Source organism: Centroberyx affinis, unplaced genomic scaffold (genome assembly GCF_046629955.1).
Source record: "Centroberyx affinis isolate AG114_WGS23_722 - 3 ecotype Tasmania unplaced genomic scaffold, CSIRO-AGI_Caff_v1 ptg001078l_1, whole genome shotgun sequence".
Lineage (NCBI taxonomy): Eukaryota > Metazoa > Chordata > Actinopteri > Beryciformes > Berycidae > Centroberyx > Centroberyx affinis.
In genome coordinates this window covers 37,275-53,377 of record NW_027279625.1, presented here as the reverse complement: position 1 = coordinate 53,377, position 16,103 = coordinate 37,275, and the positions used below count along the sequence as shown (strand labels likewise).

Sequence of the window (16,103 nt, the reverse complement as noted above, 5' to 3'; positions counted from 1 at the left end):
TCAGTAACATATTTTATATACTAAAACATTTGATTATGTATTATCCAAGTGGGGAAAAAAAATGTTTGACTCAGGTATTCAAAACACGCATACTGGCTTGAATTCATGAATCAAACATGTAGGAATAGCCTACTAAATGAAGTAAATCCCCCCGTTCTTTTGGTTAAAAGTAGGCTAGTTTCCCTCAATCCTGACCGACACGATTCTTTAAGTCCTAAAATGTGTAAAAATGTCTTACTGGTCTGTCACCCTCCTAGTTTGGAGAGAATGAGGTGTCTCTGGGTGAAGCATGAGCCGTCAGGGAATCAGTCTTAGGCGGCTGTCTCTGCTATGGGAGGGGGCGGCTCTCAGCCTCTGGCTCAGCTGCTGCTGCTGGACCGGGCCCCGAGCTGGAGCTGGAGCCGCTGCCGGACCCAGCGAGGGCGCGCCCGGCTCCCTGGGCTGGCTGCTGTCCGATAAAGGGCCTTTCCACCAGTCTCTGGAGTTCACAGAGGCTGCGGAGAGATACCAGCAGGGCTTCAGCACCAGATACAAGATCTACAGGTGAGCCGGGGTGGGGAAGCTGGTCTGTGTGTGTGTGTGTGTGTGTGAGAGAGAGAAAGAGAGAGAGGGTGCGTGCGTGCGTGCGTGTAGATGCACTCTACCCCAAAATTTCGTGGGAATGACGCAATTATCTCCAAAAGTCTGCAAACTGTAAGGCTCGCTCAGTAACAGGCTTGTTTGCCATAATGAAATAAACAAGCTTGTTTCAATGGCAAAATATTAGGCTGATAGTTGCCTATAGTGGTTGAATTTATTGTACGGTATTTAGTATCAAATGGACTATGCAGCTGGTCACATGACATGGTCACATGGTTGATTACCTTCATCGCACCTGCACTATTAGTGACCTGATGAAGCCGGGGAAGCAGCGATGAACGCATCCTTCGCTTCTCTTATGTTTCTACTTATGAATTATGAATAAAAACAGATCAGTCATCTGAATTTGTCTGAGTGTGTGGCAAACACGCAAACAATTATTCCTCGTTGGGTGTGTTTTTTCCCTGCAGTTGACCAGCATCTCACAGATTTGGATCTGTGCAAAGGGCATCATAGTCTTACTTTATGAGGCTTTTTTCAGTGTTTGGCTTTTGTCTTGTGAGTGCAGACAATTCTGTTCGTGCTGATGTTTCAAAATAACCCCTACAAGAGGGCAATATACACTTACCACATTCTTATAATCCTGTGGTAGTGTGCGGCCAGTGTCACATCTTTCCAGGGGTTCAGATTTCCTAGGATTGTGGGACGATTGTGTGCCATCCACCCAGACCTGCCTTGTTGCTGTACTGGATCTATTGGCTCTACATTGATGCTTTGCAGGATCACATTTCAGTTCCTGGTTTCATCAGGGGTTCAGACACTGTACCTACAGTCTTTATAGTACACTTATTGACATTGGCTCACTATTCTCTTCCAACATTTCTGCATAGCTTAATACAGGTGAATGAATGCCTGACAGCGTCTGAGACCTTGAAATGGAAAAAATGATTCACTTGCTTAGGTAGTGTTATGAAATCCTTGCTGAGGCTTTTTTTTCCCCTACAATTTTCTGTTAGTCATGATATTTAGGATTTAGGTTAAATGAACTGTCAAAGCTCCATCCCCAGGATTGTGTGCCTTCTGTGCAGCGGACACTGAAAATGTTTTACCAAAGGGGAATAATGCTTTACAGTATGTGTCTAAGTGTATAAATGGAGGGAGGTCACTATCACAGCTCAGCAATCTTGTTGCATCTCTTTTTCAGGTGGCAGGCTGTAGTGTTTTATCTCAGTTAGTGAAACCAGCATTTTTTTCAATGGACCTGGTGCATAAAGATGATCCCCTGGTTTGAGGTCACTACTTTTTTTAAAGCTCTTGTGAAAAGCATCTAAACATAAATAAGGAGGAGGTGGAGTAAACACTGGCAGCACGTGGCACTTTGGGATGAAGGACTGTCAAGGGAGGCCACCATCTTTATTTGCATGGTGACGTCTCACCACTTGCAGGCCTTTCAGCCTATAGGAAGTCGAACCTGCAACCTTCAACATTTCTAATCTTAAGTCTATTTGGAGAGTTTAATTTCTAAATGAGACACCCACCCTTCGGAAAAAAAAAACTCTAACAAAATCATCCCTGACAGGAAAGTAAAACAAGGTGGAATACTGTTAAAATTAATAGCCGTTTCCAGTGCAGCTGCCTAATTTGGCCTTTTATTTGATCGCTGTCTTGTAGCTGTAGTCTCAGGAGGAAATATGTTGTTTATGTTTTTTCCTAGAAATATGTCACAGCTGTATTTTTACACAGTCCCCACAGTGCTGCGTACAGTAGGCCTACATATTTTGATTACGTGTTCTAAAATAGCTTAAGGGGGCTACATTATCACACAGTACTTCTGACATGTAAATGAAAAAGCAGCAACGCCACCATGCTGAACATCAGGATGCCGACAGTCATGCAGCATCATTTCGCTTTGCTCCCCGCGTCTCTCCCTTTGATAGTTTCTTTCCCCCTCAAGGAGGTAATTTCATCACTGTTGATTGTTTACAGTAGATATGCCTACAGGTTAGACATGTATGCATGCCAGAGCATTTCTCTACAGCAACCAGTTTGCCATATGTGCATGCTAGTGACTTAGCTGGAGGCTGAACCCCGGGCCGGATCTATAATGCCCATCTGTCCACCAGGGAGACACACTCTGCCTGTCCCTCGTTATGATGATTGGCCGTAATGACACACTCAACACTGTCCTGATTCGCCAATTATTTCTCTGCCGATCGTTTTCTCGTGGCAGTGATTTGATTGCCTCCCATGAGGAGAGAGAGGCACACAGCGCAGCAGGCAGCGCTGTGGGAGAGTTAGACATTGACTGATGGTATGGAAGGAGGGAGAGACAGGGAGAGAGAGAGAGAGAGAGGAGAGGGAGAGAGAGAATAGTGTCTTTCTAGCAGTGGCTCCCAGTTGGTTGTGACGTGTCAAAAGGGCACGAGTTTCGACAGCTGATGAACAAACTGATGGCGACTGATGACGTGGGAAATAAAGTTAGACCTTTGGAAACCTTCGGAAGTTTGTTTTGGTTTTCTTCCTTTCCATGGAGTTACAGCATCGCTTTACACCAAGTTGTGTTTTACACATAGTTATGCTTGTACTTTATGTAACTGATAACCTCCCAGTGAAAAGTGCAACTTCTCTTCTCTTCAACCTTCTCTTGTTAACACTTGGATGTTGAAGTTTTGTTCTACATCTGCACTGTATGATTCGATGTCCTCAAGGGATACAACTTCACAGCCTTTTAATGTGTTAACAATGAGTGTGTGTGTGTGTGTGTGTGTGTGTGTGTGTGTGTGTGTGCTATATAGTGTATGTGCGCCTGAATCTATTTATCTGAAATTCTGCATGCTTGTAACTACCCACATTCAACTAATCCACTGCTGTCAACGCAGCTTGTTAAACAGCAGCCCAGGGCGTTATTCACCACTAAAGGTCTCAACCAAGTGAACAAATGTGTGTGTGTGTGTGTGTGCGTGTGTTTCCAGGGAGTTTGGTCGATGGAAGGTCAACAGTTTGGCGGTAGAGAAGCGGGACAGCTTTGGCGGCAGCGGCGGCCTGGCTCTGCCCCTCGACCCCGACTTCATGCACACCATCCGGCAGCTGGGGAGGCGGCCGAGCCTCCAGATGATAACAGAGAGCATAATCAAGAAATATGGAACCCACTTCCTCCTCTCTGCCACTCTGGGAGGTACAGTAGATTACAGTGAGCTTCAAAGCGAGCCTTATTCAAACAGCCATCTCTAATGTGAGTTTTTTTTTCAGCATATGGGACACCAATTTTACCGTCTGTTTCTTTCTAAACAACAAAGCCTATAAAAATGAAATGAGTGTTTTTTTTTCTTTTTTTGGCAGCAAAAAAAAGATCAGATCACTCTGACTTAGACATACGGAAAAGAAATTGGAGGTGGCAATGGAAACAAGGACAATGTTTTTATTCAGCCTACATCAAAACAGCACAGTCCCCTAATGGGAGCTTCCCCAATGTTACCATGCTATCGTCTTAATATAAGCCTTTGGCTTATGTTCTGTTGCTTCAATTAGTCATTATGAGAAAGTAATTTGATGAGCAGATAGTAAAAGTGTTAGTTTGTTAGGTGTATGTAACATTTTTAAAGATACAATCCACCCACAAACACTGTTAAAAAACAGCTATTGGCAATGTAGCTTGGATTTCTGTGTATTTTTCGTATTGCCACAGATAATTGGCTCAAACATCAACAGTAAACATAAGGTTTTGGTGTCGTCAGTTTTCTCAGAATTGAAGAGCAAGGGGCTTTCTAGACTCACCATTTTGCAAAAATCACACAGGAAGAAATCCATCATAGAAGAGGCAGAGAGACCAATTTCTCCACTGACAGTAGCCTCAATAGACCAGAATGCAATGCAGCCACAGGACATGTTGCGTTTTGAGTGAGGGGTGCAACTCTCACTTTTTCTCAGCTGAAAAACTCTCGCTCTCTCGCTCTTACCGTGCGCTCACACTGCGAGCAACTTGGCTGACGGGCCGCTCTATTCTGAGTGATTGTAGGCGATGCCAGAGGCTCGATAGCATCTGTTCAGCGGTCTCATGCAGCTGCGAAGTTTTGAACAGGCATATCATGTATTTTTACTGCTTTGGTATTACCTTTCATAACGTTACATCATGTGAACAGATTAACATAGAAGCCTGGCAAGTGCTAATTAGGTAGCATTAATCGAAAATAAACAGAAATAAAATTACTTGAATGCTTGAAAAATTACTTGATGGTGGTGTTCCTTGCAATCTAAATGCACGGTTACTACGCTAATGCTAACGCTATTGCTCTCTCTATCTAGACGTATAACCCAGTCTGAATGTAACAAGTTCACGCCTGTTCTTTTGGTGTTGTCGAAAGGCATTCTGGGAAATGTAGGAAATCACTAACTGAGGTAGAAGTAGGCGAGGCAGGTTGAGGAAAAGTGGGTACAAGAAAAAATAAATTACAAGGCTTCATCACAATTTAACTACTAGAATGCAGTGAACAGCACACACTGATGATATATATCAGTGTACCAAGGGTGGATTTTTCCTTTAATATTGTATGTAAGAGTCTTAAAACCTCTCAGTGTGGTAGTTTGGTTGCTCCTGACTGCTCTTCATATTGGCCATGTAATAGTTGTAACCTGTTACAAAGAAGAGTGTTTCCAGGACTACTCATTTATTAATGTCTCCCAGAGAAGCAGTGCTGTTCTAATATCAGTTTTGCTATTCATGTAATTATTAGCTAATAAATGCTTATAAAGATAATCAAGGGAACCTCATCAATGATCTTAAAATAGCTCTCTATTCCTGAGGATTTTGACAGATACAGAGCCCTGGTCTATGCATTTGCTCAAGAAAAACCATCAGTCCCCCTTCAGCACTTAATCACTACTGCGTTTTTCCAACCGATGTGAAAAGATGCTAATGAACAGTGATTAGTGCCGCTCTGTCAGGGCTAATGAAGCTCTTCTTCCCTCCGCCTGACTGTCACCAGGGGAGGAGTCTTTGACGATATTTGTGGACAAAAGGAAGCTCAGCCAGGAGTCTTCTTCCTCGGGGGCCGAGGCCAGCAGCAGCAGCTACAGTAACTTAAATAGCACTGGCCCGGTGACCCTGGAGGCCCTCCACCAGCTGGCTGCCTCCTACTTCACTGACAGAGAGACTACCCTGCGCAGGCTCCACCACCTCCAGATCGCATCCACCGCCATACGGGTATGTGCAGGTCAGGGGAGCTGTAAATGCACCGCAGCCTGTTGGGAGATGAAACACTGTGTACTTGCTGCCTCTAGGCAACTGTGTCGTTCCCCCAGCTTCTGGTTTGTTAGCCTCCAGCTCTTACAGTGTGCTGGGGCACTGCCAGCGATGTCGAGTTGGACCGGCTCGGTTTTGGGCCTGGGCCAACTGGGCCAAGTGAAGGTATTGAACCTGCGCAGATGGGTTATTATCATATTCAGTCTAGGCAAGCAAAATGTTTTCAGCTGTACAGGTAGGGAAGAGAGGTTTGGATCAGTGGTGCTAGTTTACAGCCATGCAGATTTTTCGCTTTTTTTTTTTGGCTTTGATTTTCTCTTTGTGTGACTCATACCATGTTTAATACAGTGCATGACCAGCACATACAGCAAACACATCATGTAAAGTTATTTTTGATCAGTTTGTGCAGATAGCATGTACAAGCCAATGTTTGCGTTTCAACACCAGCTCAGGCAACGCTTTTATTTCATCAGGTAGGATTAAGAACAAATACATATTTACAAAACAAGAGAAAATTCACCTCTGGTGGGGCAGCAAGGCTGTTACATCTGTCTCTCATCTTATCTCTTCACTGTGCTGTGTATTATCATGAAAAAGCTAATGTGAACAGTGAAGTGGGAATGAACATTTCATTTGATTTGCATCAGGCTCTACAATGAATTCTTATAACATCAGTAGCGAGAGGGTAAAACAAATGCTATAAAAGCAGAGTTTCTATGTCTGTGAAGTTGCTCTGAAAATGGAATCGACCCTCCTTGTTTTATCAGCAGCAAACTTTAACAGCGTTTTGTAATGAGGAGAGTGAAGAAGCAGAACAGAGCAGCAGTTGCATGTCCTGTACTATAAAACAGCACTCATCCATTTTATCATCTGAAGTGGCTATTAGAGTGTACACATTAATCAGCCTGAGGGGCAAACGTAGATGCTATAGTGAGTAGCCATTGATGAAGACAAGTGCCCCCCTGAAACGAGAATGTGTTCCTACGGTTATGCATCAGCATGATGGATTGGCGATATCATTCCATTAATTTCCAGGCAAGCTGACTTCCATTCATTTACCACTTTGCAGTGTGTGTGGAGTCAAGACAGATTGAAGATCAGAGCAAGAGAAAGAGGGAGAGAGATGAATGCCGTAGTTTATGAGAGATGTAAAGCAGCACCTGTTATATATGATCATTCATTAGAACACATATGGCAATGGGGTTTCAATGAGAAATGGTAGGGAGGTTTTTGAGCATAAACTTATGCTAATAGAAGTTATGAGTATTTTCCAAATGTTTTAGACATTCTAACTTTAACATCAAGGTTAATAAATCAGTTTCTAAATCAATGAATCAGTTCTAAGTTTTTGAGTTGCAGAGAAGTTGATTTCTTCTCTCAGATCAAACCAAAGTATTCTGTCTGAGGAGTGAAGGCTTTCTAATTGCAGACCTTTTCAGTGTTGCTTGAGAGTGACTCATCAATTAAAAAAAAAAAACAACTAAGGCATAAAACACCTTTGATGAGTGTGCATTTATCTTCTTTTGATTTTCTTTTTCCAAATACACAGAGCAAAATTAGTCAATATGTGCAAGAAATGTGAACCTAGTATGAAACTTTTATCACAATGATTGATTTATGATTGATAGATTGTCCCTTTTTGTTTTTGTCCTTGTTTTCTGTATATGATATGGGAAAAGAAAACATCTGAACACCCATCTGGTATGATTATGTCACAACTATGTCCACCTGCATACATGTATTGATACATATTGATAACTTAATCTTACACAGAGAAATGACAAAACAGAAACAACCACCAGACAAAATCTTAACATGTTTTTTCCTTGCTGGCAGGTGACCGAAACCAGAACCGGGCCCCTCGGATGCAGCAACTATGACAATCTGGACACAGTCAGCTCCGTCCTGGTTCACAGTCCAGAAAACAAGGTTCAGCTGCAAGGTAAAATCTACCTCAAATACACACCTGACAGAAGTGCAGCCGACATCTAGCTGCGTCTCCCGTCTCTCTTAGGCATAGTCTGCTCTTGTGATACCGAGCACTTCCTTTATCGACCTCCTTTATTGACTCAATGCTGCTGAAGACGTTTAAAAAAAGCGGGGGATTGTTACAAAAAAAAAAACCAGATTCCTGGTAAACCTAGTGTTGTATTACAACCAAGAATGAGGTGGAAAAATCATATTACCAGGCTCCACATCAGCATAGTTTGCATGATTTATTTTAGATGTGGATTTCAACAAAACAACAAAAGCTTGTAAGTGATTATCAGTACCAGGGGACAGCCAGAATTAGTCTTAGATATGTGTGTATAAGGGCTATCATCATTATTATTGTGACTCCTGTATTGTTATCATTATTATTGTGACTCAGCCTATACGTCCTGTATATCATCTCCCACAGGACTGCAGGTCATCCTGCCGGCCTACCTGCAGAGCCACTTCATTCAGGCCGCCCTCAACTACATTGGCTGTAAATCTGAAGGCCGCTTCGTGTGCCGGGACAGCGACTGCTGGTGTCAGTGCAGCCCGCGCTTCCCTCAGTGCAACTGTCCTCACGCTGACCTGGACGCTCTGCAAAACAACCTGCTGCGCGTCAGAGAGGCCTGGACCCTCACCAACCAGGAGTTTGAGGAATCTGGTGAGTCAGTGTTTTCAATTCACTGTGATCCTCAGTGGACAAGACAGGGCTCTGCTGAACATGTCAGCTGTGAATAGTGTACACAATTTTTTTTCTCATAACACTCTAACTCAAGATACAGGTTGTTTTTTTTTACTCAAGAAATATACAACAAAAACACATTTATTTCTTCTGTTCTAAATACATTCAGTACCTACGCTTGGGTATCAAATCCTGTCAGATCCTGAATCAAGAGGTCTGTCAATCAATTCAAAATACTTTATTCATCCCTCAATCAATCCCGCAATTCAAAGCAGTGATTTCATAAACAAGAGACCACAATATACTATCATTCACACACATATAGACAAGAAGAAGACAAGATATAATATAGACAGATAAAAAAAAATGGCTAGGTCACAACATAATAAATACTATCCAATTCTGTCCGGTCCAGAGGAAAGTGCGAGTGCATTTATCAGTCTATATGCTGTGTCAGAAGACCATTCCTTTTACATTTACTATTCACAAGTCTTATGGCTTCTGGAATAAAACCAACCTTCCGTCTTCTGTTTGTTTCAGTCAATATGATAATGAAAAAAAAGATTACAATCCACCTTTTTGTTTTTTGGTTGTGGAGTTTTTGTTTACATGGGGATTACATTTTGTTATATTGCTTTTGTTTGCATTGGGAATGGACATGTTTGCTATTTAAAGGCGCCACATGTAGCAATTTAACATCAAGTGTGCTGCTCCGGTGGAGGGCTGGAGGGGTTTGCATGACCGGAGTGAGTGAAACTATGTTGACTTTACAAACTCGACCTCTTAACACCAAAGTGCTGTGGTGACACAGCGTTGTAACTAAGAGAATCGCTGAACAAAATATTTAATTAATGTGTTGACTTCACTGCAGTTCAAATCAGTTACAAATCACAGAGCTAGATCCTGGTATGTGGATGTGCAGCGCATCAACGTGAAGCTGACTCATTCCTGCTCCCACTCCCATTCCCATTGCTGACTTCTGCTGTACTGCCTCTTAGGCCTCTGTGCATACAGCAATTCCCCTTTAAGCACTGTGTTCTGCAAAAAATGCCATGTACAAACGATTCATGCTCCTAATAACTCTTTACTGCATTCATTTTGAGACAGCAGTATAATTACCATAAACAAACAAGGCCATTGATGAGAAGACTGGCAGCCTCTACTGGCCTTTATACTGCAGTTCACACTGTGTGCCACTGAAATCTGCTGGATTGCTTTACAACACAAAACAAGAAGAGGGCTGCTGTCCTTCCAGCACAAAAAACTGGAGAAAAGAGCCGGGTGTTCACCCAAGCATTCTTAGTCTGTTTATTCAGTGTATTTTGCTTCTGTTCATTTTATCATCAACATTTAGTCTTTGTTTGCCTCTCTGCGGGCCGTTCCCAAGGTTTCTTCCATTTTCTTTCCTAATGAGGTTATAGTGGGAGTTTTTCCTTGTTCTCAGTGAAGGTCTAAGGTTGGGGGTGTTGTTTTCATTTATTGTGAAGCCCTTCGAGACTGTGATAAAGGCCCATACAAACAAATTTGACTTGACTTGAGAGTTTCTCACAATGGCAGATGGTGGAATGAGTGAAAGTCTGATGGAAAAATCACTACCAAGATGTTTATCCTCTTCAAAAAAAAGACAAAGAGAAAGCGGTCAAAGAAGCAAAAATCCTCTTTGTGACAGGAAGCAACAGGGTGTACTGTATTAGAAATGTCTTATTTTTGAGAAACACCAACAGCACTAACAATACCACTAGTGTGAGATGGAGGCTAACAATCATCTCCACCATGGTTTTATTTGTTTGCAGTAATCATACCAAGGTATCACAATTAATTTGACAGTGATATGTTGATGGTTAAAAATACACATAGCACCTTTAACACAGACTCCAGTGGTCTTGACACTGAGTGGTTCTGGTTCTTGTTCTTGAGTAAAAAAAGAGACAGTGAAAGAGAACGCAGGCAGTCTGAGGCAACGCTGTCATGTGCACCAATATGCAAATCATTTTTAACAATGAGCGGAGAGATGCAAGGTGTATCATGCTTGAGAAACTTTTCTTGTGCAACAAATCAAAAGGAACTTTTCTAAAACATGACTTTTTTTTTTGTTATATTTTGATAAAAATGATTATAGCTACTACTGCAACCTGCCTTGCTTTCACATTGTTTAAAGCAGGAACAGCATTTTGCACTCTCAGTGTCACTCATTTCTAATTAGAGAATAGCTCCTTTGAAGGTGCATGCTGCCAACAGGTGGTGATTAACATATGGGATCTCTTGACAGAAACAGAAATATGGAAGAAGTTTGTTCTCTGACATGCTGATGAGATCAGCAGCGCAAAAAAAACAATCACAATAACAAAACATGGTTTCTTGGCATGTTGTGACTGTTTATTCCCCTCTTGAGCTGTTTGCTTTTCTGGGACAAACAGTGAGGAGTAGACAGATTTTTGGATATCGTTACCCTGTGGCTCCTAGCCAAAGGCAGAGTTTACTTATTCATGTTCTTCTTCCTACCAGAGGAGTTCCAAAGCTTTGTTGGGAAACTGCCAACCCATTACGCTGTAAACACATCTGTCGTCGAGCACTTGTGGAGGACGGATGCCAACCTGCTCCAGCGCTACCGGCAGCTGGAGACCAGCAGCAACCAGCTATTCACCAAGGCTCGCCGCACCGCTAACAAGCTCTTCAGCCTCAGCAAGAGGTGCCGAAAGCAGCCCAAAATAGTCCTGCAGAGGGAGAGGTAAGCAGCAAGGCAAGAACAGGAAGGAGGGATATTTATACTGGAGCCTGTTAACCCAAGGTGCTCCCCAAAACTTATAATTATGAAAATGATTTATGCACCAGGCAGTGGGAGAAAGCAGTGGAGCGAGAAGGCACTTATTAGGAGGCACTTGAGGAGAAGTAGTTGCGGAGTGAGGTGAGAAGTGCTGACGGGAGCAAGGCGGTCTCTCTGTTCCGCCGGGGAAAAGACAAATGGGATGAGGAGAGTCTGGCCCAACAGACACATTTCACCGTGATCGCCCCGCAGGTGTAAACTGCATTGCAATCAATGCTGCATCTAACAATCCAGTTTCTTCAACGGTGCCACATCCAGGGATTTCGACTGCTGTGGGCCAGTAATACACGACTGTTTGGATATATCTATCTTTATCGTTTTCTTTATTGTTATGGCTGCTGTTTCAGCAGCATTCCCACCTGGACTCTTAATTATTTCACCAGCCTATCAGAGGCCACTATGATCATAACTTAAGTCAGATTTATGCCTCTCCCATGAACGCTCTATTTTGATAGCTATTTCTAGCAAGGAAATTAACCAAATGACACAATCCATCAGCTCAGCAGTCACATGCAGGCTCTGCCTCCTCAGTCCACAATCCAATTACACTTCTTTATCACACCACTCCTGCTCGTAAAAACAGAATTTGATAGAGGTTTACAACTACTAGATAAGTCTTTTTTCTCTTCATGTTCCCATAAAACAATATCTGTCGCTCATATATTGTGCTTTTTTGCTTATTTTTACCCTGTAATTGTATTCCCAATGCATTGTTAGTGTGCCATTTTTATAAAGAAGAGGAGGAGAAGATAGAGATATAAGAGAGTAATCAAGCGAGAGAGGGAGAGAGAGAGAGTTAATGCATTTACTTGTGTGACTGTGTCTGGTTCTGTGTATGTGTGTGTGTGTGTGTGTGTGTGTGTGTGTGTTTGGCTCACCCATCACCACCCATCTGCGCCACTCAAGGGGAATTCACTAGATTAAAATGTTCATTTTGATCTGATTTGGCTTGTGCAACAACAGCTGAGCCTATGAGCTTGGCATAAAATAAAAATTAGTTTTTGCTGCGCTCATAATAACAGGTATTTTTTGGAAAATGCATTAGGAATCTTATTGGACAAAAAATTGTTTCATTCATTGCATAATCAAAAAACATATCCCCGAAAGAAAAGTGACAAACAATAAATTGGATTTGTCGTATCCACCAGTATGGCAGTGTGGTATCTGAAAACCTGAAGTGACTAACTGTTGTTTCTGTCCCAGGCCTCTGCACTACTGGATAAGCTACATCCTTTCCATCCTATACTGCAGTGAGAACAACCAGATCGGTGTGTACAGTGACGCAAGCCGCAGCTGCTCCTGCCCCTACCACCACCCCCCCTGCCAGGGCCTGATCCCCTGCTCCGTGGGCGAGGGTCCGCGCTGCGCCTCCTGTTCCGCAGAGAACCGGACACGCTGCTCCGGCTGTAACCCCGGCTTCACCCTGACCCAGGGGACCTGCCGGCCCGCCGTGCCCGACCCCACCGACCCCTACCTGGGCCTGGAGAGCGACCGAGACCTGCAGGACCTGGAGCTGCGCTACCTGCTCCAGCGGCGAGACCCGCGCATCACTCTGCAGGCCGTGTTCGTCAGCAACGACGTGCGTCTGAACGCCTGGTTCGACCCGTCCTGGAGGAAAAGGATGCTGCTCACGCTCAAGAGCAACCGAGTCAAGTCCAACCGCGTTCACATGCTGCTCGGGTTGGCCCTCCAGGTTTGCCTCACCAAAAACAGCACTCTGGAGCCGGCCTTGTCTCTGTTTGTGAATCCCTTCGGGGGCAGCCACTCAGAGAGCTGGACCATGCCCATAGGCCAGCACGGCTACCCCGACTGGGAGAGGACCAAGCTGGATATCCCCTTGGACTGCTACAACTGGACGTTGACTCTAGGAAACAGGTGGAAGAGCTTTTTTGAGACCGTTCATTTCTACCTGAGGAGCCGCGTCAGGGACTCCGGGGGAGCGGCGGGGGGAGGCAGAAACGGCACGGCGTACTACGAGCCTCTGGAGGCGATGGAGCCTTCCAACAACATCGGCTACATGAAGGTCAACAGCATGCAGCTGTTCGGATACAGCGTGCACTTCGACCCGGAGGCGATCCAGGACCTGATTCTGCAGATAGACTACCCGTACACTCAGGGATCGCAGGACTCGGCCCTGCTGCAGCTGGTGGAGCTGCGGCACAGGGTCAACCGCCTCTCGCCTCCAGGGGCTCAACACGTGGATCTGTTCGCCTGTCTGCTCCGCCACAGACTCAAACTGTCCAGTGCAGACGTGACCAGGATACTCACTGCCCTGCAGGCTTTCAGTGCCAGACAACCAAACTACGTGGAATACGAGGCAAACAAACTTTGTAGTTAATGGGCAGCACGGCTCCTATTTGATGTTTTGTACTGTTACCTTGCTACTGACCTCACATAGCCTGTGTCGTTTGTCAGCTGGATCCATTTGTGTCAAGTGTGTGTTGTTCAAGGCCTTGTTGTACATTATGTGCAATTAAATTTGATGTTTTTATCACTCCAGATATTACGTTTTATGATTTAATATTGTGTTATTGCAACGTTTTTACAATATTACAATATTACAATTTAATCATTATTACACAAAACACTGTTTTCAAATGATCGTCATACCCTCTTTACTCTGTCTTACACTTATACCATCTATCTTACTGTGGAGAGTTGTAGTGGTGTGTGCTGTGTTGTTTTCTCCCATCTGCAGCCACAGAACACAAGGTCTCCATTCTCCATTGAGGGAAAAGCCTTGGCACAGATTACTAAGTATATAGTGCGAGAAGGGAGGGTTGGCAGCAGCCTTCCTCTGTTCCTCCCCTGTCCCTGTCCGCCATTCACAGTTACTGTGATAGATGAGCTGGGGAGGCAGAGAGACATGCCCAGCATCACACAACACTAGGCTAGGTATCAATGACAAGGATAGTACTCTCCCCCCAACACCGGAGAGAGTTGGAGCTTCACAAGAGTGACTCTGACCAAAGGGGAAATCAGCTTTAATCCTCCAGGGGCTGTCGTCAGACGAGCCTCAGGCTAGCAGTATGACGGGGCTTTGATTAGACTAGCATCTAAAGAGCTTGTCGCAAAGATGTAGCTTCATCAAGATTCAACAGACACGTTTCTCCTGAGATTAAAGCGAGACACAATTTACTCTCTTGCTATGGCTCAAAATGAATGTGAAGAGGTTGTTGATGCAGTGTTGATTGTGAGAGAAGGTGGTGAGTACAGTTGTACTCCAGTCATTTAGATGGCTCACTGTACTGTATGATGCATCCGGCCTCGGTGTTACTCTAAGGAATCTGTGTAACCAGTTTAGAGGCAGCTGCTGGTAGTAACAAAGCTTGTAACTGGTGCTTAAGGCATTGATCGCCAAATTTTAGCATCTTCCTTAGGTTGCCTGTGAGCTTAAGCATTGATTTTACGATGTTGCTGATGATACTGGCCAATTTAGAGAGACAGCTGTGTCTGCTCCCCAGGCTACATCACAAGTCTTTTAGTCTGCTGTGAGCCAGATCGCAACCTAAAGCCTGGTCAGACACTTATAGCCATTCCAAAGTGTTGATTGAAGACTAAAGGTGTTCAGGCCTTTGCCATCAGGCACCCTTAGGAGCAACCTACCTTAGAAGCTTAGTATAGCAAAGTCAAATCATCTTAAAAAGCCCAAACATGCTTTTACAGATTGGCCTTTATGTCATTTCAGATATTTTTTTTATAACCCTCCTTTGACTCTTTCTTATCCTGTTTTATGATGCTGTTGTAATTGGTGCTTCATGTTAACTTTATAGTAGTTTATGTTACAGTAGTAGTTGCAGCAGTAGTAGCAGTAGTGTTCAACATGCCAAGATCTACCAAACTGCGCTGTGTATTTTAATAATTTTAATGTATTTTTTTAATCCCAGTGGTTAAACAGTGAGCATCTGGTGTGTTTTTAAAACTTTTAACAAGCAAATATTCTGCATCTGGGTCTGATTAAAATATGGCAATGTTATTGGAAGCAGTCCATCATACCTCGGGGGTGATTCTAATGTAGGGAAAAGACAGAAAGAAAGAGTTTGTTAATATGATAAATTCTGGCTTAAAAGTCAGCTTTCAGTTTGAGCACATAGCCCTCCGTCTCAAGATCAGTTTGAATAAGTCTTTTCTTATTCTTGGTTCATTTGGTCAGTTTGATTTAGCAGGCATAGTCCCAAATTGGATTGCTTTCAAAAGTTAATGGACTGAGCACTTTCAGAGAGGTTGTGTTTTGATTTTTGATTGATTTGAAAAAAACAAAAACAAAAAAAAAACAAGCCATCACCGCATTAGCATATTGTGATAGAAAGCAATTAAAACAAAACAAAAAAAAAATCCTATGTAAACAAACTTTTCTCCATCTCCCATGGGTAAAATTTACTGGCCATTTAAGCGCTCAAAGGCAGCAAGGCCCAAAAGCATCTGAACAAATCTTTGAGTTCTTTTCACTAAAAGGGTCATCATCTGAACATGAAAAGAAAAAGTCATGCAGTGGAGAGTAAACCCACTTAAACTCAGTTTGCCTACATTTTTATCTCCAGAATAAAAGGTTGAGAGTAGAGTACTACCTTTGATGTGTATAATCTTTATGTCATAAATTCATCGTCTACGTCTGTCAAGGCAAGTAGTATAAAACTGATCGATGTTATGTGTGATTTTTGTGTCCAACAACACCTCTAAGCAACTGAATCCCCGCTAAACTTTTTTTGGGGAAATACAGACATACTTATTTTGTCATATGGACAAGACAGAAATAGCTGAAATGTGAAAACCAATGCTCTTTGTGTCTGCAAAACTCCATT

The 16,103-nt window shown here is 43.3% G+C and overlaps 1 protein-coding gene across 1 annotated transcript; it reads left to right on the top strand.

Annotated features, from left to right (window-relative positions):
* The first annotated feature begins 289 nt into the window (after nucleotides 1-289).
* LOC139647392 (BMP/retinoic acid-inducible neural-specific protein 3-like) lies at nucleotides 290-13,639 on the top strand. Its single transcript, XM_071523285.1, has 7 exons — nucleotides 290-543; nucleotides 3,552-3,754; nucleotides 5,562-5,779; nucleotides 7,655-7,760; nucleotides 8,220-8,456; nucleotides 10,983-11,205; nucleotides 12,505-13,639. The coding sequence occupies exons 1-7, from the start codon at nucleotides 290-292 to the stop codon at nucleotides 13,637-13,639; spliced, it is 2,376 nt and encodes a 791-aa protein (XP_071379386.1).
* The last annotated feature ends 2,464 nt before the right edge of the window (nucleotides 13,640-16,103 follow it).

Bases quoted from the DNA above. Each gene is read 5' to 3' on its own strand.
- LOC139647392 (XM_071523285.1), top strand. From the start codon at position 290: ATGAGCCGTCAGGGAATCAGTCTTAGGCGGCTGTCTCTGCTATGGGAG. The intron at 544-3,551 runs GTGAGCCGGGGT...GTGTGTTTCCAG, and splicing joins ACCAGATACAAGATCTACAG to GGAGTTTGGTCGATGGAAGG. The intron at 7,761-8,219 runs GTAAAATCTACC...CATCTCCCACAG, and splicing joins AAACAAGGTTCAGCTGCAAG to GACTGCAGGTCATCCTGCCG.